At 33.5% G+C, this 25,867-nt stretch overlaps 1 protein-coding gene across 1 annotated transcript; it reads right to left on the bottom strand.

Annotated features, from left to right (window-relative positions):
• Nucleotides 1-4,846: 4,846 nt before the first annotated feature.
• LOC115889857 lies at nucleotides 4,847-5,161 on the bottom strand. Its single transcript, XM_030909934.1, has one exon. It carries the CDS (start codon nucleotides 5,159-5,161, stop codon nucleotides 4,847-4,849), a length of 315 nt encoding a protein of 104 aa, XP_030765794.1.
• Nucleotides 5,162-25,867: the final 20,706 nt, after the last annotated feature.

Raw genomic sequence — 25,867 nt, 5'->3', positions numbered from 1 at the left:
GACAGACGATGACAGAAGAAAAGCAGATGACGTCCCATACAAATCTATTAATTTTACTAAAAAAAGTTTCTAATAATTTTTAAGTTAACTATGGATGGGTTTAAATATAAATTCGTCATGCGTCGTCACTTGTTGTTTTTAACCAGTTTTATTGGTTTATTTCAAAAATGACAGATCGTATTTCAATTTTATTGGTTTGACTGAACGATGAACGACAAACGGACGCCGATGCGTATGAACTCGCCTTTAGATTTTTGACGTTTGTCAAAGTCTTGCCAAATTATAGGTTATAATTTTGTGACAACTTTTGTCAAATACCCTGCGTTTTGGAAGATGATGCATTTTGATTCGTGTTATTACGTGTGTTTTGTGTCTTTTGAAGTCAAGTGGAGGAAAAATCGAGTGAAAATTAACTGTAGAACCCAGAGCACAGTTTATGGTTAATACTCGCTGCCCAGGCAGAAAGTCTTATACAGACACACCAATAAAGTTACTATCAATAAAGTTCGTATACCATCTCGTCGTAGATAAGTGCATCTCGAATATGGTAGAAGGACCATACTAAACACATACTAAAAACTGGAGTAGCTGTAAAATATCGACATCACACGATAGGTAAATAATGGATTTTAGTACTGCAGAAAAATAATGCCAAAAGGTACTGGTTTAAAAAAATTAAGATTCAAGTTAATCAACCTGTGAGGTATAAAATTTGGTAAGTGTTATTATTAATAAAATAGTTCGTTTTATTTGTGTTGTTTTATTTATTCCTGCGGAATATTACAAATTTGTATTTGTACATAAGTTATATTGATAAATATAATCATAAATGCGGGAAGTTTCATAAAGCTTGAAAGTAAGAAATAGTTCTTTTTATATTTTTTGGTATGTGGTGTCTTGTTTTGTTTGTTTTGTATTAACACATACCGTTTTTTATTAAATAAAATAACTCGATTACAGTTTTTCAGTTTTATACAGTTTTTTTCACAATATTTTGAAGTTACTTGTCAGTCAAATTTTAAATACATATATTAATTTCCTGCTATGCGTTCCAGTTGTACCAACTTATTTCTTTGTAAAATAAAATAAACTACTTTGAAATTAAAAATGACAGACACATCTATCACTGTCAAGGATCTTCTCGTTGGACAGACTATAATGTTCAGTTTACCAGAACTTATAACGTTTTTTTAAACATTACCACTGCGAACGGCAGCTTTTCGTTGGTAGAGCAGTCGTGGATAAGGTATTTCACTGGAACTAGAAACTAACTAACAATAATAAATGAAAAATACAAATATTGGGCACCAGGCATGAACAGAGAAAGAAAACGAAGTTGTATATTACTTAAAACTAATGACTATATTTATTAATGATGGACTCTGTTGATAGTAAATGATATTGTCGAATTCTAGTAAATATAGTGGTTGTATGTCGAAGAAAGTGGTGTTAAAAATAGTATTAAATTTGTTCTATGAAAACGACTATAATACAATACATGTAATGTTATAGAAAATATATGAAAGGTAGCATTACTTTATTTAATTTGTTATATTTCATACGATGTTAAATCTGAGATGTTGCAACCCGTAGATTCTAGAATCTATGTTTGGTTATTCATCTGTTAAAATAGCCCAACAATAATATCTATAGAAAGTAATACTATTACAAGACGTAATGTAATGAAACCTAAGATCTAAATCATATTTTAAACACTAAATCGACATGAATAAGTTCTTAACGATCTAACCACTAAACATAGTCTGTACGATATTATTTAAGATGTACGTTATTATGTTAAGACTGAAAATGTTTTAAATGTAAAACGTAAAACTAGAACTTAAATCTATCATACACTTAGCTGTTTGTTCTTTAAGTAATCTTGCTTCAAACAGTAACAGCCTGAGGTGGGCTCGCATCTCGGCTCTACTGTTGGCCAATACAACAAAAGAGGCCAGGATGAGGACACCATGAACTAATACAGTCGTAACTGTCGACCAGGTTTAAAACTAAGAGCAAAGCAGCATGGAGCTTACGCTACTGTGCCATTACTGCGTGCTATACTGTGGCCATTTAAACATAGGATAAATTATCCGTACAGTGTGTCCCATTTTGGTTGAAATCATACGGTATCTCCGTTATTAGTGAAGATAGAAGGGTGCGGCTTGCACAAACCTCTCTCACTTTTTTGTCAAACGGAAGATGCCCTAAACAAAATTTTCATAGCCCTCTTCGTTTCCGAGCTATAGGGTCTTTTTGAATTTTTTGCAATTTGGGACACCTCCTGTATCTCTGTTATTGTTAAAGCTATCGAGAAGGTGAAAACTGTTTATTGTAGAACTTTGTACGTAGAATACAGTGGCGTAGTCTGTTTTTCTACCAAAAAAATATTTTTGAAAATATGAACTAAAGTTATGTTTTTTTAAATGGAACACCCTGTATATTTATAAATCATATGATCTGTCTTGTCATAAGCTTCTCAAAAATATATATCATTCTATATTTATTTTCACTATTTACTGCAATATTTAAAAGTTTTTATTAAAAGATCATATTTATTAGTAGCCCATGATTGATAATAAAAGAAACTAGAGAATTATTAAAAGTATACTGCTATCTGTCTCTTGTTTTATTTTGGGAGCCGCTAATAAATTCTTTATATATTAGGGAAACTTAACTCTCTACCGCTATTTGTAAATCTTGGAATACGTGTATACGTAAGAATAATCTATCGTATCGGAAATTTTAGATATTCCTTTAGCTAATTTACGTAAAATATACTTTCAGCAAGATGGGGAACATTCCCCCTCATAACTATGGAAATATTAGAATACTGTTAAATTATTATTTTTCAAATCAATGAATTGGAACCAATGAACGCATATTGATAGCCTCCTCGATTCTCGGATTTCGCCGTTCTCGATTTCTGATTTTGGGGATTTTTGAAATACGAAATATATCGTGGGCACTACAACAATGTCGAACACCTGAAAAATTCTTTCATAATTCAAGATTTAGATATTTGCAAACCCATCCCGTTATAAAAAAAAGAAAAAATATATTCACAGTTTCAGTGGTAACAGTTATTTCAAAAGTAAAATATATCAATCCCAAATATATTTTAATATGTGTATGACTATTTTAGTAAATACCATTTTGATTTTTGTTATTTATCACGGCCTACTAATAAGAAAATGATATATTTTAAATATTGCAGTAAATAGTGAAAATAAATATAGAGTGATATATATTTTGAGAAGCTCGTAGCAAGACAGATCATATGATTTATAAATATACAGGGTGTTCCATTTGAAAAACATAACTTTAGTTCATATTTTCAAAAATATTTTTTGGTAGAAAAACAGACTACGCCACTGTATTCTACGTAAAAAGTTCTACAATAAGCAGTTTTCGCCTTCTCGATACCTTTAACAATAACAGAGATACAGGGGGTGTCCCAAATTGCAAAATTTTTGAAAAGACCCTGTAGCTCAGAAATGAAGAGGGCTATGAAAATTTTGTTTGCAGCATCTTCCGTTTGACGAAAAAGTGGGACAGGTTTGTGCAAACCGCACCCTTCTATCTTCACTAATAACGGAGATACCCTATGATTTCAACCAAAATGGGACACACTGTACATGGGAACTACGCCCCTACATAGAACATCCGTCCATAGGAAAACTACCCGTACATAGGGCATCCATTCATAGGAAAACTGTACAGGGGAACACTACCCGTACCTTGGAACACTACTAGGACCTTGGATAATGCCCGTACCTTGGATACTGTCCGTACCTTGGACCCTCGAAATACTTCCGAAGGCTCTATAATAAACAAAGGCAATTGTCCTTTCTTCCATTTAACATTCTGGAGGACAAAAGCAAAAGAACACCAATGTGTTCAATTCCAAATGTTCAATTTTTTTTTTGGCAAAAAATACCTCATAGGCGTGTTTCTGAGGCCGAAATATACTACCAGTTAAAATGCACTTATTTCTGGGACACCCTGTATTTGAGATGTATAAAACTTAAACTCATACGTTTACTTGTTTTTCTGAACATCTGATCCTTTCCTCTTTCTATTTGATACGCCACTGGCAAATTGGATCGCATTGTTCGCTCCAGATTCTAATTCCGCGATAAGCGGCGTTAAATATTTAAAGAAGCGGAAAATTAAACCACGGTCGGGCCAAGATCAAATGGTGCAAATGAGAAAAGGATTAACTAATCTTATTTCTATTTGCCCGTGTGTGTAGAACAGTGCGGTGTCTGATTGCCACTGTTGAATAATAATAAATTACCGCGGGTGGATTAGGAACCGCGGGATATTTAAAACGGTTTTTGTTTTTCGTTCTCGCCGCTAAGCTTTGAATCAATGTTTGCTAATATTTTAATTTACTCAGATTCAGTCGGCATGTGTATGATTGTACTATTTATCTACAAAGGTAAAGAAACTTCGGAACCCTATAAACAAAATGCTTTATTATATACACACAACAAAGTCTGTGTGTACTCCAAAAATACAATAATTCACATCAAATAGAGCAGGTATTTATTTAAATGTTATGTACTTAAAATTTACCTCTAGATCGTAGGCATTTATGACATGATAAATATATTATACAAGAAATCAAAGCAAGAGTAAGGATATATAAAACAACCCCAGAATTTCTTCTTCTTCTTCTTCTTCTTCTTCTTCTTCTTCTTCTTCTTCTTCTTCTTCTTCTTCTTCTTCTTCTTCTTCTTCTTCTTCTTCTTCTTCTTCTTCTTCTTCTTCTTCTTCTTCATCAGGCAGATTGCCTGTTCATTCTTCACATCATGCCTACTATGCTAAGTACTAGTAATACCTAATCGATGGTAAGGTTATCACACCATCTTTTTCTTGGCCTTCCCGTATTTCTTCTTCCCAGTGGTGATTTGTCTCGAGCTGACCTTACTATTCTTCCCTCGTCCATTCGGCTTATGTGTTCATTCCATTCGCGACTTCTGCTCAATACCCATTCATTAATGTTATCCACCTTGCATGTTTTTCTTATGTTGTTGCTTCGTTCTCTATCTAGCAGCGTTTTACTTGTGATTTTGCGGAGGATTTTCATCTCGCCTGTTTCCAAGAATCTTTTTGTTTTTGCTGTATCCGGTCTGGTTTCTGCTGTGTAGGTCATTATGGCCTACAGCCTTGTATATTCTTGACTTGACCTCGACACCAAACCAATCCTACTAGAAATTAAGTTAGCATGAAGTATGGAGTTCTTATGGAAAAACTTAGTCATATTCAAATCTAGAATATCACTTTACCTAAAGAAGAAAACATTCGACCAATGTGTATTGACAAATGAATACGTCAATCAATCCTAATTTATGTCATATATTAACATACCAAATCTCGGTTTTTTATCTAAAAAAATAAAAAAGTTATAGGGGTGAACCACTTTTGATTAGTGGCCATTATGATTAGTGGCCATTACTTTTGATTAGTGGCCTTACTTCAACAGAAGAATTAAGTTAGCATGGAGTTCTTTTAGGACATACATTTATACGAACTTTTCTATAAGTATGTTGCCGAAGTTTCCGGAATACATTTCGGACCACCTTGTATATGGCAAAACAACGTTTGCCGGGTCAGCTAGCATATTAAAAAATTTTACAGTCATTGATGATTGACTAATTATTCATTGATTAATGATTATTATCTACGAGTATATCATTTAAATAAATAAAACAATGTGAGGTTCGTTTAACCATCTCAAGAACGGCCTGAGACACAAAAGCTCTATAAAGTTGTGGTGATTAAATACAAATTTAATAAATTTAAAGAGAGAGATTTAATTAATTATTGATAAAGATTAAACATAAAGTTGTGGTGACTAACCCCCTTCCATACTATCTATTTACATCTACTAAAAGACATATTTTTTTAGTTATCTTGATAAATCTATCTACGCCACTGCGGTTCACTATTTGAATTCGGATATTGTAAACCCGAATCCGGTGGGTCGTGCGGCGTCGGCCAAACATCAAAGCCGGCAACCATTTAAATTATAAAGCGGGGCGGGCCCTCGAAAGTCAATACGTTTAGTGCCGCTGCTTGAACCACCGAGAAAAAAAAGTAGCTCGGTACTAATGAGAGTAATAAAATTCGGCTTAGGGACGCGTAACAATAAATAAATCATTGTTAGGTGTTGGCCTTTGAATTTTTTCGGTGGGTCCCATATTCGGAAACGTTCTTGGAATGTATTATTTTTGATTGGAGTGTTTCACTGCTGAGTGAGATTATTGTTGGCATATTTTCATAAAAGTATCTATTTTGATTAGATAAAATAACGGTGTTGCATTCTACCTTATTCCTATTATCGAATTAACGAGTATTGAGCTTCGTTCAGAGCCTGGCAATCTCGCAATTAGTGGAAGTTTTTGTATTTTTAATAATTTTTCAAGAAAGTCTGAAAAATGTATATTTTTTATTTATTTATTAATATCTCTGAACCTATCGAAATATATTTACTCATATATTAGGATTATGTAAAGTGACCTGAAAAATAGCCAAAAATGCAATAATATACAGGGTGTTCCATTTTAAAAAAATCATCCCGATCCAGTCACTTTTTTGAGCCACCCTATAGAAGTTAAAATATTTTAGATTTACTTTAGATTTGCACTTAAACAAAATTTCCATTTTTTTTATTCTAGGAGCTACAGATGCTCGACACACTATTGCCGGATCCTGTTTACTATTTTTTAAAGACTTCTTAATATCAATTTAATATTTTTAGAGCCATATTTTAATTCCGGTTTAATAATCATAATAAATAGTAAATAATACCGCATGCTCGAAAAAACATGGCGTCCAGTTGGCTTGGAAATGAACATCGATGACATTCCCCATATAATTTTATATATAAAATGACAGCGATCCTTATTTTATAACGATCGCTGACGCCGTTTTTTGTCATATTGAGCAGAGGCCAACAATATTTATTTGAAGTTGCATAAAAACAGGATTTCGTCTTTTTGGTCGATATTTAATGCTTTAAGCCCCATACTCACACTTCGCTACTTCACTTCGTTCCTTCCTCGCGTCCCTTCATCCAAAAATCATATATTTACTATGGGAAAATGTCGATTTTATGCGACTGTGTGTTCCTTCCTCCTTCGTCAAAACGCTACTTCGTCCGTTTACTTCCTCGAAACGCTCCTTCCACGTATTGTCGGTTTTTCGAGGAAGTAGCAAAGGAATTATCACAAACACAAAAAAATATTAAAATATATAAAATATATAAATCGATCTTGGATTTCATTCGTAGTTGATTTCTTGATTTGGCAGTACGTCTATACAGGGTGTCCCATTTTCATATGTTTTGCAGGGTTTCTCGTTTATGAGTCGAAATACAAAGATGCGGTTTTCACATTACGCTGTTACTTTTTTATGAAACTAAAGATGCTACATACAGATATGTCCTAGCTCTCTTACTTCCTAAAATACAGGGCGAATCTGAAATTATTGCATTTTTCGATCCCCTTTGTATCATAACTTATCGAAAAGGTGAAAACGGTCTCCCGTACAGTTTTTCACGTAGAATGCAGTGACGTAACTATTTCTTCGTTGGAATCTGTCTTTTTTTAAATTGACTAAAACTTATATGTTTTTTTTTAAATACGATATTTTGTATATTATTTTATTTTCCTTGTTACGAGCTTTCTAAAATACTTATTTTCATAAACGGGGTACAAATGCATTATTTAACTTTATTACATAGTCGGCCGGTTTAAATTAGGTAATCAAAACAATCAACTAATTAATTCGACGTAAAATGTTGGTTATTGGCATGTTATTTAAAAGCAGCACAAGTTCAGTTTCCGTGTAGTTTATCAAAATATCACGATGCAAAGCAAAATTATCTGGTAAAATTAAGTTAAATAAAATAAGAGCCGTTTAGCAGTTTAGCAGTACCTAAATAAATAAATATAGAGTATATTATAATTTTCGAAAGCTCATAACAAGGCAAATAAAATAAAAAATAATATATAGAGTGTCCTGTTTAAAAAAAGAACATAAGTTTGAGTTATTTTTCGAAATAGACAGCTCCCAACGAAGAACCACTTTCGTCACTGCTATTCTACCTGAAAAACGAGACACGGGCGGTGGGTAAGTACTCAATAGGTAGAACAAAACAAAAAATCAGGGTATCCGGTATATACCTGTACATTTAGATGAACAGTCTAATTTTATAAAAGGTATTTCCAACGACCGCATAGTAAATACCCGATATAATACCAGTAATGTCAGGAATACGAGTATATCTACAATATTTCTTATATATATTGTAGATATTATATATTGGTATATTTCTATTCCCGGTATTATACCGGGTATTTACTATGCGGTCGTCGGAAACTCCTTTTATTAAAATTAGGATGTTCATCTAAATCTACAGGTATATACATATATACCCAGATTTTATTTATCTACAAATTGGGTACTTACCCACCGCCCATCACTGACCCTTTTCACCTTTTCGATAAGTTATAAGATAAATAGGATAGGTATAATAGGCTAGGATAAATACATATTTATCCTAGCCTTCTTAGTTCAAAGTTATTTCTTATTTCTTATGTAGCATATTTAGTTTCATAATAAGTAGAACAATGATGTGAAAACAGCATCTTTATATCTCTACTCATAAACCAGAAACCCCATAAAAAACACGCAAATGGGATATCCTGTACATCTAGCAATCGCCAGTCGATATAAAAATAATTCACACACAATAGTCTAAAAAATGGAAGAAAAAAACAATATTGTCTTCATATTTGTGAAAAAATGCATGTCCATATTTATGTAATCGTAGCGACAAAAATAAAAAAATAGAAATAATGTGCATGATGCCTTTACAGAAATATCTGAAGAAATGGGGATTGACATCATTAACGTTTAATTAGTATGTCATATTTCATGGTTTCGATATAAATTACATAATAAACTTTACTCTACTGTTGACTGGCCTTGTACATTCATACTGATATACCTTGTACATGATACTGAAATATTCGGATTTATTAAAAAAATATATTATTAAAATTCAATTTTTATTTTTGACACGACAAAGAATTGCAGTTTTATAAAATAAAAATTATGCGCCTTTCGGATTTTTTAAAAATTTTAGAGGTTACTAGATATTTCGTATTAAACATGTAGCTGCTATATTAAAAATATTTTGTGGTGTGTTGTTGCATAACTGACTAATTTCCAAGCATCGAATGGACGAAGGAAGGAAGCGAAGGGACGAAGGAACGCGAGGAAGTAACGCGAGGAAGTAAGGCAAGGAAGGAGCGAAGTGTGAGTATGGGGCTTTATAGTCAAAACAATTAACATAACAAAAATATTAACCTGAAAATTAAATACCTTACTCCCGTACTAAGCACAGTTAAATATATTTTTTTTGTAAATAACTTTCTTATCGTTTGCATTTTATGCCCATGATGTTTGTTTAGGGCTTTAAATGCTAACGTGTTCTGTCAAAATCATATACTTTCTCCATGGATATACTATAATTAAGTAAGTGTAAATTAGGATGGAAGTTGTCAAATTCGAACATGATTAACCGCCTCGCTACCGATTACTTGTCTAATCTCTCAAATATCGCTCTGTGGCTCAACCATTCTGAAATTAGGATCGCGGTGTTGACATCAAACGCGAGATGACGAACATCTGCGCCGCGTCTTCGTTTTTTCTCCGTTTCCACGTTATTTGTGTACGTTATTCGCCGTCCGTTTATTTTAATACAGTCCGACATCAAATAATTCAACACTTAGCACCAAACACTATTAGCGAGATCAAAGATCCGGTGGCATATCGTACAGCAATACCAATAAACTTATCAACGTGTCTTTTCCACGTCCTTTTCGTTTTTAAAAGCTCCCGAACTCCGATGCCATTTGTTTTAGTTGGAAGCATAACATTTTTCCATCTGTTCTCGTAAGTTTCAGTTTCAGTTTTTTATTGTATCCGTTAATATAGGCAATAACTAATATTTTTAAAGCCTATAACTCTTTTAATTTATTTATTTCATATTGTATTCTAAATCACACCTTTACCTACTCGATTTCAGTCGAGAAAATAAGGCTTTAGAGTATATTTTTTTAATACAGCCCCGATTATTTTTCTGGTATTAACTGTCCTGTAGCCTCGTTAGATTTCTCTATAAGTTCTCTAGAAATGAGAATTTCAGTACTTTCGACTCCATTTTATCAGGTTTTTCTTTAATTTCTTTAATAATACTGATTTTTTAAGTGATTCAATTTTGACGTAAATATTTTTTTTCAAACGTCACAAAAGTATTAATGTTTGCGATGTGATTGACAATATAAAAAAGTTATTTTAACGTCTAGGCATAAAAGTAAAGCACTTTTACGGCTAAGCATAAAAGTACGAAAATATATTATTAAACTGACATAAAGTGTCAAATTCAACGAGTGTAACCATAGTTTCTCGATATATAATTACATACAAGGTATAACTTTTAAATATTTTTATATTATTTGGAACGTTTGAAATTGTTTGAAAATTATTGTTTTAAAATGCATGTTCTATTCGGAGTAAAAATGAGAATGTATATACTTTATGATAAGTCAGGTATAGTCTGTGAAACGAATAACTTTGAATTTGACAGTTCCCGCGGGCTTTTCTAGTGTTAATTTTATTAGGTTAGCAACTTGCGGCCATGCTGATGCAATGCCGTCTCTAACAGAACAGCCTCGGAGCGAGATTTATGACGTCACGCTAGTTAGATACTACGGATTAGTTATGTTGTAGAATACATGGAAAACATAATTATTCCTCGTATATGTAATTTTTTGGATTATATTCGACACTATCTTTTTCGTATGATACAACACTGATGAAGGCTATAAACGTTAGCTATAATTTTTTTTAAACCAAAAAGATAATGAAAACCCAAAGGAAAACTTAATCAGCGTTTTTCCTGAACCTAAATTCCAAGAAAATCAAAAATTTTAGAATAATTTTACGTATAAAATGACAGCGATCTTTATTTCATAGCCATCGCTGACGCCTTTTTTTCTATGATATTGTATTATTTGCAAATATAATTTTTCGAACATTGATGCTTGCAAAATATACATATAGATTTTGTGAATGGAAATAATAATACATCACTATTAGTAGATATTGAATGTTTTTTTGTTAAATTAGATCGATTTTCAAACCCCAAAATTGAAAATATATTTTACATTTTACCCATTATCTTATGTACCTTGATTATTTGTATATTGTAAAACATTTGATGCATTTGTATGGTTCATAGTTTATTTGCCAAAGTTATTTATTACTATAAATAGGTATATATATATTGTATTTATTAACTGTATATCATGTATATTCCATGTAAACTATATCATTTTTAAAATACAAACCAAAAATACGAGGAATAATTATGTTTTCCGTGTATTTTACAACATATTTATTAATCCGAGGTATCTAACTAACGTGACGTCATAAATCTCGCTCCAAGGCTGTTGTTAGAGACGGCATTGGTCTGATATTTAGAAATGTCAAAGGCTGATGACATTTTACTTTTGTCAATTATGACATTTTGCGTTGATTTTTGCAAGAAGAGAAAGTACTGTCACCTGTTTTATTATTTTCCTTTTCTATTTCACGAAAGTAAAAAGAGTTACCTATCTGATTCGTTCAGGCACTCATTTTAAAGAATATCAGTAACTTTTTGGATAGAGGGCTTTTATATTTGCCATGTTGGTAATAAATAACGGTGAAAATTCAAAGTTATTCATTTTATAGACTATATGTTGTATAAAAATATTTTCTGACATTTTAAGTCATACTTCAGCACAGCTATGAATTTAATTAGAAAATTACATAGCGACGCACTAGCCGAACACATAAATCGCGAAAAACGATAGAAATTCAGTTAAGATCGCGTGTTTGGCGGTAATTCCCCGCTCGTAATTAACGTTGTGCCTTTGGGGCGCATAAATAAAATTACGATTAAAAATGGCACCGTGCCTAGATCGTTACCTTCTCCGTACAATATAAATTTCCTTGGAAGAGAAACATTCCTAGCCCAACATCCAACTCAATTAAATTATTATTAAATTAAACCAATTTTACTTAGGTGATCTTAATTCTTTGTTTGGAATGACGTACTGCACTTTATACGACTTAAAGTATTGATTACATTTCATGTATTATTAATTTTTCATTATTCGTCTTTTTGATGTTGTGTTTTCGTTTTTTTTTTTTAAACTTATATCTTTCTTGTTAGTGAAATTGAGTTAGTAAAAGATCCAGTGGTTCTCAAAATTTTAGCAAAAAAACTTCTTTTTCTTGGAAATTTTCAAAATAAAATAACTTCGTTATTTTGGACTTATTTGACAAAAGATAAAGAGAAAATATGTTTCTTTTATCGAGATCTACCACCCTTTAAAATACTTGTACTTACTTCTGGGACATCCTGTATAAGGAAAGCTGTCCACTGAGGACGCCACTCATATCGACGTTGTCATATCGTGGTAATTTTCATACTTACTAAAAGATTTGTGAACATGCATTATTTTTTTTCCATAAAATCTGCATCTGTAAATTTAAGCTTTCAGCTTTCTTCAGTGAGGTTTGTTGTGGTCAACTCGAGCCTCAGACCACTTTATGTTGTGATCATTTGAACATACATGGTCTGCAATGGCGGGTTTCATTGTTTCATTTCTTTGCGTATGTTCTTTTTAATTCTCGTTAAGTTGTACATTTAGGGGACGTTTTATCTCTCCGATATTCAACCCCAAGTAGCATTTTCACGACTTGCGACCACATGTTTACTAAACACAACGTTGGATTAGTTACAAAAAATAGTTAGTTCCGTACCTTAGATATTAAAATAAATTTAAACGGTTTTATAACGTTGTGCCGACGTTGAACTAGTACTACAGCAAAGTAAAAGCTTCTGCGACGTCGAATAAACGTTGTCTTGTAACCTTTTTTGTTTAAGTGATCTTTAGGTGGTTCGGACAACGTAGTTACAATGTTGGGCAATATAGAGTTTTCCGACGTCACTTTCAGGGCCTATTCCAACGTTATGCAAACGTCGTCTGTTTTACTAATTCCAACGTTGTTTAGATTTCCTTATTCTTACGTTGGTAGGACGTCGAGCCACTACCTTTTTGCAACTGTATTGAACCATAACCTTAAATCTTAAATTTTAACTTCATTGTTCTGTTCAGTCAGACAGTTCAGTGCTGTTTTTGTTTTTATAAAAAAAACTTAATTAAAATGGGACATAAGAAAGGTACATATAAAACTAAATTTAAATATACATCGACATATTACCGATACTTTATCCACTCCCTCGTTTATTTAGAATATAGAGGGCGACACAAGCTAGACTCTAGGATGACTAAATTAGGCAATCTTGCGACTAGTATACTACCTGTTAAGGCTGAACTGCGACTTTATTAGTCCAGTATGCGATTACTCGAACTACTCCATCTTAATCTACAAAACAACAAAGTGAAAGCCGCCATGTTGTTGAATAAGAAAATGTTTCGTTCCTAAAATAGCAATTCCTGCTTTTTGAATACATTAACTTGAAATATTTGACCCTAAACAACACGCGGAAACAATTTTTTCGACTGCGAATAAATTATTCTCATTTTACTAAAAAAAATTCAAGACATTTTTTAAAACTTCTTTAATTTTAAGGCCCATTAGTATTTTTCAAAGTAGAAACAATACATTTATCAATAAAGTTGTTTGCGTTTAACTTTAGTTACAGAGTCGGTTAAAGTGTTTCAATAATTATTTTCTTCAAACATCCTCCTACTTAAACACTTTTGTTTTGTTTTCATTTACTGCCATCTGGCATATGTCTCTAACTAAATAATAAAAATAATATTTTTACTATAATTATCCCAATTTAGGGTAAAACGCGACTTAGACGCCATATTATTATAGTTTTGTATTTCTGTCGTGAATTAGGATTTTAAACAACGTTGCAGTTTGTACTAAATTAGGCTGCTAGCCAACGTCGGTATCCAACGTCGTTTCGACCCAAAAATTATTCTCCAAACTACTGCAGACTAGGGCTGGCACGAAATTGTGCCGACGTTGCGTCCCGACGTTTGGTCGCGTGACACAACGTTGTCCAGACGTCCAAATGCTGCTTGGGACTCGTCACTTTCACAAGGTTGCACTCTTTTCCTTATTATGATATTTTCGGTCTTGTTTTTGCGAAGATGCTTCTTAGAGTAGTTCTAAACTTTTTTAATGATATCATCATCATTATCTTCATAGTCAGCAAACAGTCCATAGTGGAATTTAGCCTGATTTGGGCCCCATGTCTCCAGTTAGTGCTAACTAATCTTTTTATATCATCGGTACATCTTGTTTGAGGGCGTCTATTCTCTGCTTCTCTTACTGCTACGTAGTTGTCAATCTAACTTCGGTGAGTCCAGTGATTGTCCGACATTCTGGCAACCCGACCAGCCCAGCTCCACCTCGTTTTGCAGATTATTCTTGCTTCGTTGTCGGTTACTTTGGACTTTGCTTTGGATGTCTTTCGTTTTTATGTGATTGCTTCCAAGTTATTTGGTGTATTTGGTATTCGGCATGATATTTCTTGATGTTCCTTTCAAACGTGGAAACCTCAAGAAATAGAGCATCTTCCCCAGGCTGATGCATATCGGCGAATTCGCTAGTAGCATCATTTTTGCTTTAGCATTTGCCATGAAATAGCAATTTGTTACAAAACCATATAAATTATATATCACTGTAATCATAAAACTTCAATCTATTTCCGTATTGTAACAGAATTTTAAATTATGTCTTTATTTTGAGAAAATTTGGTCCAAACATAAGGAATGTTTTGTTGATGTTTGACCATCAAAATCTTAAAAATAAAGAAGTTCCATCCATTCATTCCATCCAGATTTAATAACCACTTTTATCTTTTCAATTCCAGATTCCAGAGGGTAATTCTCCAGACGTTGTTGGCTCTGGTGGCGCGCGAAGAGACCGTCTTCTGGAAATAGAGGTGAGTTAGCGTCGGTTTATAATTAGATCTGGATCTCGCTCCAAGCTAAAGCAGAGCTTAACAAATCGCTCCTTGTCGCCCGCTAAATTATCCAGAGTAATTAATATGCGTTTTTCTGGATCGGGAGCGGAGTGAAGTAAGTTTTTCCTCTTTATTGTTTTGCTTGTTTTGTTGGAGGAGCGTTAATTTTAACGCTACGTTGGCTTTATATTAATGAAGATGAATTAGGTGGAATTTATGCACGTATGTCTGATATACAGGTGTTATTTTTGTGGTTTGACTTGTTTAAGGATTACAAATTAGAATGTCTTCATATTATGGTAAACATATTTATATGCAGTTAGATGCATTTTGCAATTTAATACATTTTATGACACCTACAAATTAATGCTTAATTGATGATCGAGCAAAAAAAAAGTTATCAGCGTAAATCATCTTTTCAGAGAATCTTTAAATTTTCTTTAATGACACTGTTATTCTGTGTCTATACGGGGTCTGGCAATAGTGCGCCGGGTATCTGTAGCTATAGATCCTAGAATAAAATACTTGGGAATCTTGTTTAAGTGCAAACCTGATATACTTCAGGAAAATATTTTAACTTCTACAGGGTGGCTCAAACGAGTGAGAATTAAACGGAATAATTATTTTTAAATGAAACACTGTATATTATTGCATTTTTGGCTTCCTTTTAGATCACTTTACATAGTCCTAAGATACGAGGAAATATATTTCTATAGTCTCTCAAATATTATTAATAAATAAATAAAAATAATAATAAAAATTCAAGAACCTATCCTGAAATAAAAACTATTTTAGGTATTTACTTTAGATGCCCTGTACTTGCTTTGCTATAAATGTAATCTTAAATCCTACAGGGTGTTCAAAAATCTACGCCAAACTTTCTAAAATATAAAATAATTTTTCTTTATTTCTTTAAATGGAATACCCTGTATATTATTTTTTAGTAGATGAAGAATTAAAAAATGAACATTTTTTGTATTTAGGTTATTTCAAAATTTTTATCGGTTTCGCAATTATTGGCGGTTTTCTATTTCATAACGGCATTTTCGACAGTAAATTTTTATCAAAGCCATCCATGATTTTTCTCTCGTATATTTTACTGTTGAAAGAGCCATATGAATAATATACAGGGTGGTCCGAACTGTCTTCCGGAAACTTCGGCAGCATATTCTGCAGATAAAAATTAGTAAAAAAGTTCGTATAAATGTATGTCCTAAAATGCTTAATTTGGGAGATAGAGGGTGTAGAAGTTACATATTTATTTTTTAATTTTTTAGTTTTAATAAATTTAGTTGCTTAAAAGATCGTCGATAAATTGAACAGTGTAAATTCATTGTTTTACTTCCTAAGTTTTGAAAGTTATAAATGTATTTTTTGCTCTTGTTTTATAAATAAAATAAAAATGATAGCTAAAATATCACCAATCAGTAGGTAATGTAAAAAATTCTACTTCGCTAAAAAGTATGACGTCCAGATTTTGTGAAAGGCTTGTCCGGGGTGGACAAGTTTTCATCTGGTAACCCTACGAAAGCGTAACTGATTCGGTAGTACCGCTCCAGACCCATTTGTCCTACGGACTGATTATTTAGTCAGATTTTTTCCGTGGAAAATAAAAAGGTCAACGATTCCCCGAGCGCCCGCAGGTTCTTCGAGACCGTCGAGGACTTTTTACTTAGCGATGGTCGTAAGTCTGTTCGCGAGCCAATAAAAAAACAAGGAATAATTTAACCAAATTTAAGGCTGTGAGAGTCGGAGCCATCTGTTTTTCCCTTGTTCGAGTAGATATAAAAATTGGGAAGTGTCTCATAAAAAATGGACGTCCGTAGTGAAACAGTTTTAGGGCGAATAGGGTTGTTGTCATAGATTTAAGAAGAACAGATATCACATTATGCATTTTAACCCGATCAAACATTCGGAGGTTGACTACGTACTGTAAAAATCAACTGAGATAGAGAAGGCGACATTGCCACATATCAAATTTGCGCCTATCTACTTAGTTTGATTTGCAGAAAAGGTTACTTTAAAACCTTCCCCGGATATCAATAAATCTCAATTTCTTAATTAAATTAATTGTTTATTTTTAAAGAAGCATGCGTAATAATATGTTATTAACTAGAGAATATATGCGTTACTATTAAAGGACATGTTTACTGTTTAATGTGCTGAAACGTCTAGAGCTATTGGCAACGTCGCTGCTAGTCTTCCAGAATGAAATGAGCCGTCCGTCCCACCACCCCTCGCGACGGTCCATGGTCCGTTATAGCGTACTACGTTTAGCTCACGGTGTGTTTGAAATCGGAATCAAGTGCAAAGTGAACTTTTTAGTGTTTTTCAGTAGTTTTTGTTTTTGTTTAATGTACTTTTGAATCTGCGAATTTTCAATATGGTACGACAGTGTCAAATGTGTGGACAAATAAGCTCAAATTACCCGAATTTGGCTTTCGACAGGTAGGTATTGTTTCCGCCGCGCCGTAATCGTACATAGGCGTCCCACAAGGGAGCCTCTCACAATTAAAATAATTTCTAATTATATTTGTTGAATTTTGATCTACTAAAACAAGAACGTAGTAGCCGGTAATTGAATAATTATAATTTGTCTCAATTACTACCTAACTGTTGTAGATCATAACAAATTTAAATATAAACGATACATTTGAAACTTTATTATAAGCCAGAAAGTGACATTTTTTTCTTAAAATTGCGTCCTATTTTGGTCATTATATACGTTATTCTAAAGGAATTTTGCTCAATAAATAAACATACGTGTTTACCCGTCCTTTTTTACATTTTATTGCTTTATTATATCTGCCCCTTCGGCCTTGTTTAGACAATTTTTTACTACCGTACAAATACATCTTCCTAGAGTTATTTGTACGGTGTGTTTAACTTTTTTTAGAATGGGACGAACTGTAAATAATTCTTAGGCTACTAGTTTTATACATATCTATATAGAGAGTGACCCAGGCCTCCAAAAAAGCTTTTTACCTATTACGTTTTTGGTTTATGATTTTTATTTCAATTTTTTACATAAGATGGGGGCCATTGTAACACACATTTTCAAAATATTTTTGTCAACATACAGGGTGATTCAAACCGCAATACATATGCTTAATACAGTTCATGAAGGTTAGGACATAATTTTGACTAAAATTTGATTATCTGATGAAGCTACCTTTAAAAGTAATGTATTTGTAAATAAACGTAATAGGTATTCATTATTATGCAGAAATCCCATACTGTAGCACACATATTTTATACTTTTAATGATAAATGCCTTCTATTGCGAGACTAAAAGGAAATTGCCTCGTATCAGAGCCATCATAATACAAGAAGAAGACCGAAAGAGTCAAATCTTGTCTTATATTTTCAAAAAAAACACAATTTTCTCATTAAATGTTGATTTTAGGTATAGGAAGTTATTAATAATACAAGATTAAACAACTATTACACAGTACTTCACAGGAAGCTATCGAATGCGAACTAACTAAATCGTTACTAATTAGGTGCCTAATTTTGAAAAGTTCTTTTTAAGATAAAAAAAAGGTAAAACTAAAACTTAAACTATCATTTGAGATTAAACGGGAAGTTCTAATTAATGTTGCCTATTCTAAACAAGAAAAATTTATTTATAAGTTTTATAACATTCCTAATTAAATTTGGGCGAAAAGAATATATCTGTTTGCTGTAGGTAATTTTCTGAGGGAAAATACGTAAATAAAAATGACTTTTTAAGTCAAAAAAAGTCAAAAGGACAAGTTATTCCAAAAAAGGACTGTCCTTTTCAAAAAAGGACAAGTGGCAACCTTAGGTATTTCTGGAATGGAAATTTAATGGAAAATCTACAACTTTGGTTTGAAAATATGTTCCGGCCACCTATGTTTACAAAAATGTCTAAAATGTGCCTAAATGCCTCCATATTCTGAAAAAAAATTGAAAGAAAAGTCACGAACCACACACCTAATATAGAACTGTTTCGGAAGCCTGAGTCACCCTGTAAATATTCAAAAGTAACTGAAAGTTTATATAGAAGTAACTGAAAGTTTAAATTGAAAATCGACGTTGGAGTGATTTTCGAAAACTACTAACGTTTCAACATAAGTATATGTGGGATATTAATTGTATTATTATATTAGACCTTATAACAAAACTCATCTGACGAAAAAGTGTTAATGTAGTATATTAATATGGAGTAAAAATTCTACTAATTACTTTACTTTTACTTTACTAATTAAATTCGTTCCAAAAAACGATACGCCACTGGCCATTAGAACAATCCAAATGCGCCTAGTTGCCGGGGTCGGAAATTTTAGACTTCTCTGTCTCTTTTGTCCTTGTTTGACACATTGGAATGTTTGATACACTACCAACGAGTATTTATGAATGAGATGTTCGGTCTATCTTTATAATGTCTTTGGTTGTTGTCATCAATGGGGATTACTTTTATAAGAGATCTTAGAAAAATTGTGTTTTGAGTTTTTTTTGAGAGTCATTTGTGATCATGTTTGTGTTCAGGTTAATTTTCTCATGACTGATTACTACCTAATAATTTGATATTATTTTTTTTTGCTAGTACTGGAAAAACTGGAAATCCCGATTATTTAAGACAAACACGTTTGTTTTAAATTAAAAAAAAGTTGTAGAAAATCTTTGAAATAGATATTATATTATTATCTATATAATTATCTATATAATTATATATATAAATATGTAATTATATATTTTTTCCGCATTTCTTCCCTTCAGAAGATTTTCAGATACAGAAGAATTGTTACTTACACGAAATGTGAAAATATTCTGTTTTCAAGCAAATTTTTACTCGATGATAATTTTTTTTTAATTTTATTTTATTGTGAACTCATATTTTCCTAAATACATCTCTGTGAAACTATGGCGAGTGCCACGACTATACTTTGCCTAGTTATAGACCACGACTATTCAGCTACATCGGTGGTCACGGAACGGGAAAAAAAGGTCATATGAAGTGGCAGAAAAAGAACAAAGGATTTGACAAGGAGTAAAGCCACTAGTTTCCTTATATTAATAAAATTCGAATTTTATGCGGATGAAGTCGCGGGAAAAAACTATTTATACATTTAAACTTTTATCCCCTTCCGACGACACCTTACGTCTAATTTGAACAGTTGTGTAAACATTACAAAAAATGGAAAAATGTATAAAACAACCGAGAAAATATAATATAACGTCAAATATATTTCTGGCACTGTATACAGTTCAATACCGACAATTTTCTGGACCAACTAAGGGTTGTGTGACAAACGCAGACGACACAGAGAAAACTGTAATTACCGATTCTTGTCACGTCCACGGACCTACCCGTTTTCTAGCCACTCCGGACAATATGACGTTGATTAAAAACGGTATCACGGCTCGTAAAGGACGCAGTTCCTGCAGGATGACAGGCTTGTTATAAAGGATCAGAGGCTGTTTCTTCGGACGATTCGAGCTAATACAGCCGGAGATGGCGTTTTTTACGCGGTGTCATAATTCTGGGCACAAGAAGTATAGCGTATTGAAGGGAAAAACATCTTTATTAAGCTTAGTGTGTATAGGATTAAATACATTTTTTTAGAGATTTCTTACTGTCGTGATTTTTATTTTCGTATAAATGTAGATGCAGATGTGAAATTACTTCTTCAAAGTATATCTACTTTTATTGTTTTTTTGAAGAATTTCTTTGATTTAGGTAAGAGCAATCTTCGGATTGTTACGAGGATTTTAACAGGACACTGTCTCCACTTTCCACGATCTTCAACCAGAAAGATCTTTAACCAGTGTGTCTTGCCTGTCCTAACGTATGGAGCCGAAACGCTTACTTTGACAAAAAAGAACATACATAGAATACAGGTCATGCAACGGAAAATGGAAAGGTCTATGTTGGGAGTTACACTCAGAGATAAAATACCCAATCATACAATACGAAATCGAACAGGAGTAAGAGATGCGGTGATATCTGTCTTACATCTTAAATGGAATTGGGCAGGACATGTGGCTATTGGGATGACAGATGGACGGTGGACAAAGAGACTTGTGGAATGGAGACCGAGACACGAGGCCTATAGAAGCAGAGAGGACGACCTCCTAGTCGATGGACAGATGACATTAAGAGGGTGGCTGGAAACTGATTCAAGTGGCACAAAATAGAAGGAAATGGCTAGAGTTAAGGGAGGCTTTTAGTTCAGCAATCTTCGGTATGTTAAATTTTAACAGGACACTGTCTCCACTATGAACACCTCGGTAGATTGAAGCTAAGAAACAACGGCGAGTGCAGATTCTGTAGTATATATATATATATATATATATATATATATATATATATATATACCATATATATATATACTTTGGTACGACTATATATATATATATATATATATATATATATATTAGTCGGTTTAGAACGTTTTTCTACGTTGTCCGATACCCAATTTCCAGCCTGTTCTATTCGTACAATCCTCTGTTGACAGGTTTCTTTCACTCATCGCTTTGTGTACGCTTTTTTGCCATTCCAGTTTTGGTCTTCCCTGTTTTCTTCTGCCCTTTGGTTGCCAATTGATTATTTTCTTGGGCCATCTAGTGTCCTTCATTCGCTCTACATGTCCGTACCAGATTAGCTGCTTTTTCTCTATATCCTGTGTTATCGTACCTTATATATTTATTCGTTGTTGTCTTGAAATTCCCATTGATCTTCGAATGACATCCATTTCTACGGCCTCTATCCTCTTCTTGTATCTCTCAGTTATTCTCCATGTTTCTGCTCCATACAGGAGGTTGCTCTTTATCATGGTTTCATATATATTGAATTTTCTTCGCTTTGTTATTGATTTGCTCCATAAGATTCCATTTAGACATCCGATTATTTTTTTCGCGTTGATAATCCTTTTCTCTATTTCTCTGCCGTCAGTTCAGATGGAGAACTAACCTCTGTAAAACCGTTTCAGATACTAGCTTTTGTTAAAGAGAGACGTGTATATTGAGTTATAATTTAAGAAAGTAATAATTAGCAATGGATTCTGAGAGAGGTAAACGATACAAGTTTGAGGAAGTAGATACATTCACATATATTGTGATATATTCACGTTAGAAGTTTGCACATTTCTATCCAGCTTTGGGACGAATATAAAGTTCAAAAGAAAAAACTTAGAGATTCTATTAAAAAAGCTAAAAAAGATTGTTGGAAAACAATTTGTGATACCCTTGACTGTGATATATTTGGAAATGGATACAAAATTGTAATGAAGAAATTACATGGATTCAAAACAAATCCGAAACTCACTATGAGTTTTACGGAGAAGGTAGTCAGTAATTTATTTCCAAAACACGATACTGTGATATTTAGCTGTGATATTAGTAATAAGATTATTAGTTTTAGCCAAGAAGAACTAAAAGAAGCCTGTGATAAGATTAAAAATAACAAATCCCCTGGACCTGGAAAAGTGCCCGCTGAAGTATTAAAAATTATAGCAGAATTAAACCCTAAGTATATACTCTCTGTATACAATCAAATTGCTTATGAATTAAAGTTTCCTATTGATTGGAAGAAAGCTAAACTTATTTTATTGCCAAAAAGAAATAAAGAAACTCATGATCCAACAGCATACAGACCCATTAGTTTACTGGACGTATAGGGAAAACTATACGAACATTTGATATGGGGAAAGCTAAAAGAAGAACTCTCGCAGCCCGATAAAAGTCTCTCCGAAAAGCAGTACGGCTTTAGGAAGGTGATGCCATACGTGAGGTACTGAGAATTGCGGATGATGCGGCAAACTTTGCTCCCCAGAACCGAAGAATCTGTGCAGTCATCACCCTTGATGTGCAAAATGCATTTAACAGCGCTTCGAGGCAACACATTTTAGAGGCATTAAATAGAAGAGGCATAGAGAAGAATTTGATCAAGCTCATAGCATCATATCTTTCAAATTGGTCAATACAGATCGAAGCAGAGAATACTATGAAAACCCTAACTATTAATAGTGGTGTACCACAAGGCTCAGTTTTGGGTCCTACATTGTGGAACATTTTATATGATGACTTGCTTAAAGTAGAAATGCCTGCATAAAAGAAATGTTACATTAATAGGGTTTGCAGATGATGTGGCTATGGTAGCAGTAGCCAAAAATGAATGCATATTAATTGATATTGTTCGCAACACTCGCTGCTGAGAACGTGCAAATGGCTGCTTAGCAGAAACTTGAGGTTGGCCCTGCAGAAGACCGAACCCGTTCTTTTAACTACAAAAAAGAAAGCTGTCTCCTATAATGTTTCAGATAACAGACACTATAGTTATGCTAAAGCGAGCTATTAAGTACCTTGGCGTGTGGCTAGATACAAAAAGAACCTTTGCTGAGCATATAAATAAAACTATAGAAAAGGTCGAGAACACCACACGTTTATTAACTCGACTTTTACCAAATATCGGAGGACCAAGGTCATAAAGAAGGCGAGTTCTCATGGGTGTGATGCACTCACAAATTCTATATGCGGCTCCAGTGTGGCACAAGGTGACGGAAAGCAAAAGACTGGTACAAAAGCTAGGTAGAATTCAGAGAACTGCATGCATCTGAGTTGCATGTGCGTATCGTTCAATATCTAGAGAAGCCGTAAATGTAATATCGAAAATTCCACCCATAGAACTACAAATAACAGAAAGGCTTGAAGTTTATGAGGGTATTGCAAAAGAAGAAGCCCGAAAGAACCAAATGAGACGCTGGCAGCAAAAATGGGACAACGGAAAATACGGACGCTGGACGCAAAAGCTGATCCCAGATATTGAGACGTGGATGAACTCAAAGGGTGAAGTGGACTACTTTTTGACTCAAGCACTTTCAGGACACGGGTGTTTTAGACAGTATCTCTTTCAACGGAAAAGGTCCAATACTGATCTTCGCAAATACTGCGGCGCAGTAGATGACGTTGAACATACCCTGTACGACTGTTCCCGGTGGAGCCAACAAAGATATCGATTCCAAATACTTACAGGACTTACATTTAATAGCTGTAATATGATGGAAAGTTTAACAAAGGGCATAGAATCATGGGAAAGTGCATATAGGACGGTCAGAGACATGATTGAGACTAAAGAAAAAGAACATCTTTAGACAGCCTAATGCACTGAAGAAATGCGAGAGCGGTTACCGGTGCATTGAAGGCAAAACGAGGGGAGGAGGGTTTTTTTAGTCGGTAAGAATCCGGCACAGTGGTGCCCGGTGGCGTAGAGATACAGGCTCTCGTCTACCAATCTCAAGGTGTGGGTTCGATTCCCACACCCGGCATTTCATCAGCCAACTATTTTTATTAAAATAAAAATAGTTTGGGTACCTAGGTCGACTCAGCCTTAAATGAGTACTTGGGATTCACAATCCTGAGGTAATAATAGGCGGTTGAAGCGTAGTGCTATCCACATTACCTTCCTTGTATACCGAACGGCTCTAGTATAGCAAGCTGTACCTTGCTACTCCCAAGGCGTCAAACGCTACATACGGGAGCTATTATTATTATAAGAATCCCACACTACCCAGCTATGGGTCTTATGGAAGACTTTTTCCCTCCTCATCGAAAAAAAAATATTCACATAATTCTAAAGAATCCAAATGTAACTCAAGAAATTATGGCAAGAATAATGGCAGGAAATAGATGTGTCAGCGCACTAGAGAAAATTATTAAGAGTAAGAACATCTCTAGAAGTTTAAAAATCAGAATGTCCCAAACAATGATACGACCAATAGTGCTGTATGCATGTGAAACGTGGACGTTCAATGCAACGGAAAGTTCGAGGCTAGAGATTTGGGAAAGGAAAATACTGAGGAAAATTTTTGGAGGAAAGAAGATAGACAACATATGGATGGAGAACAAATGAGGAATTAAAGCAACTATATCGGGCACCGAGTATAACGGGAGTAACAAGAGCACAAAGACTGAGATGGCTAGAGATTGGTATTGACGTCGTCTGCTTTTTTTCTGTCATCGTCTGTCGAAATCTTCCCTGAGTCGCAAAACAGAGTATAGTTATATTAATAAAGTAATATATCTCTTACTGAAACTAAGGCGACATTAAAAGACTAATGAAAAGACAGATCATTACTTCAGGTAGCTCTCTCTGCACGATAAACGGTCAAATCGTTTATCATAATATATTAATTTTTCACTCTTATCCGCGCAAAAAAGTCCAATGCAAACTGTTGATATATACTACTTATCCCTTTTAACTCTGACAGTAAGATACATCGCCCCTATTAATCATTCTCTTTTTCTTAACCAGCAAGAATGGCCGGGTCAAAACAAAGATAAATAATAAATAAATATAAAGGGAGAATTATTTTTTCGCTTATTAATTTTACCAGTTTCAAAATGATTTATTTAGCAGATTGTTTAAATTGCTTTTCGGTTTGACTGTACTGAGCAAAATAGCCGGTATTTTTTTGTTTAATTAAAACTAAACCTTCTTTGGAGATCTTTACTAAAATAAAAGTTTAATAAATAATAAGCTTTGATGAATTTAGAATGAGTGGGAGGGGGGGGGGGTAATCACTGCGACCTTATAAATAAAATAATATATAATATATATTAATAATATATTAATATATGAAGATTGTTCTTACGTAAATCTAGGAAAATTTTTGTTTTTTTTCGGTCGTTAGTTCTGAGAAATTTCTTCGAGTGTTTTAGGTCGTTGGAGGATTCAATGCCATTCTAGATTATGGATGGAGTCTTCTAGGTTCTTGAATTCCGTTTTAAATTAGAGTTGGTTTCCTCTTGGGAAGCAGAACAGTTCTG

This window comes from Sitophilus oryzae, unplaced genomic scaffold (assembly GCF_002938485.1).
Source record: "Sitophilus oryzae breed Bouriz unplaced genomic scaffold, Soryzae_2.0 scaffold_857_pilon_pilon, whole genome shotgun sequence".
In the NCBI taxonomy this organism is placed as follows: domain Eukaryota; kingdom Metazoa; phylum Arthropoda; class Insecta; order Coleoptera; family Curculionidae; genus Sitophilus; species Sitophilus oryzae.
This window is presented reverse-complemented; position numbering and strand designations above follow the sequence as displayed.

Bases quoted from the DNA above. Each gene is read 5' to 3' on its own strand.
- LOC115889857 (XM_030909934.1), bottom strand. From the start codon at position 5,161: ATGACCTACACAGCAGAAACCAGACCGGATACAGCAAAAACAAAAAGA.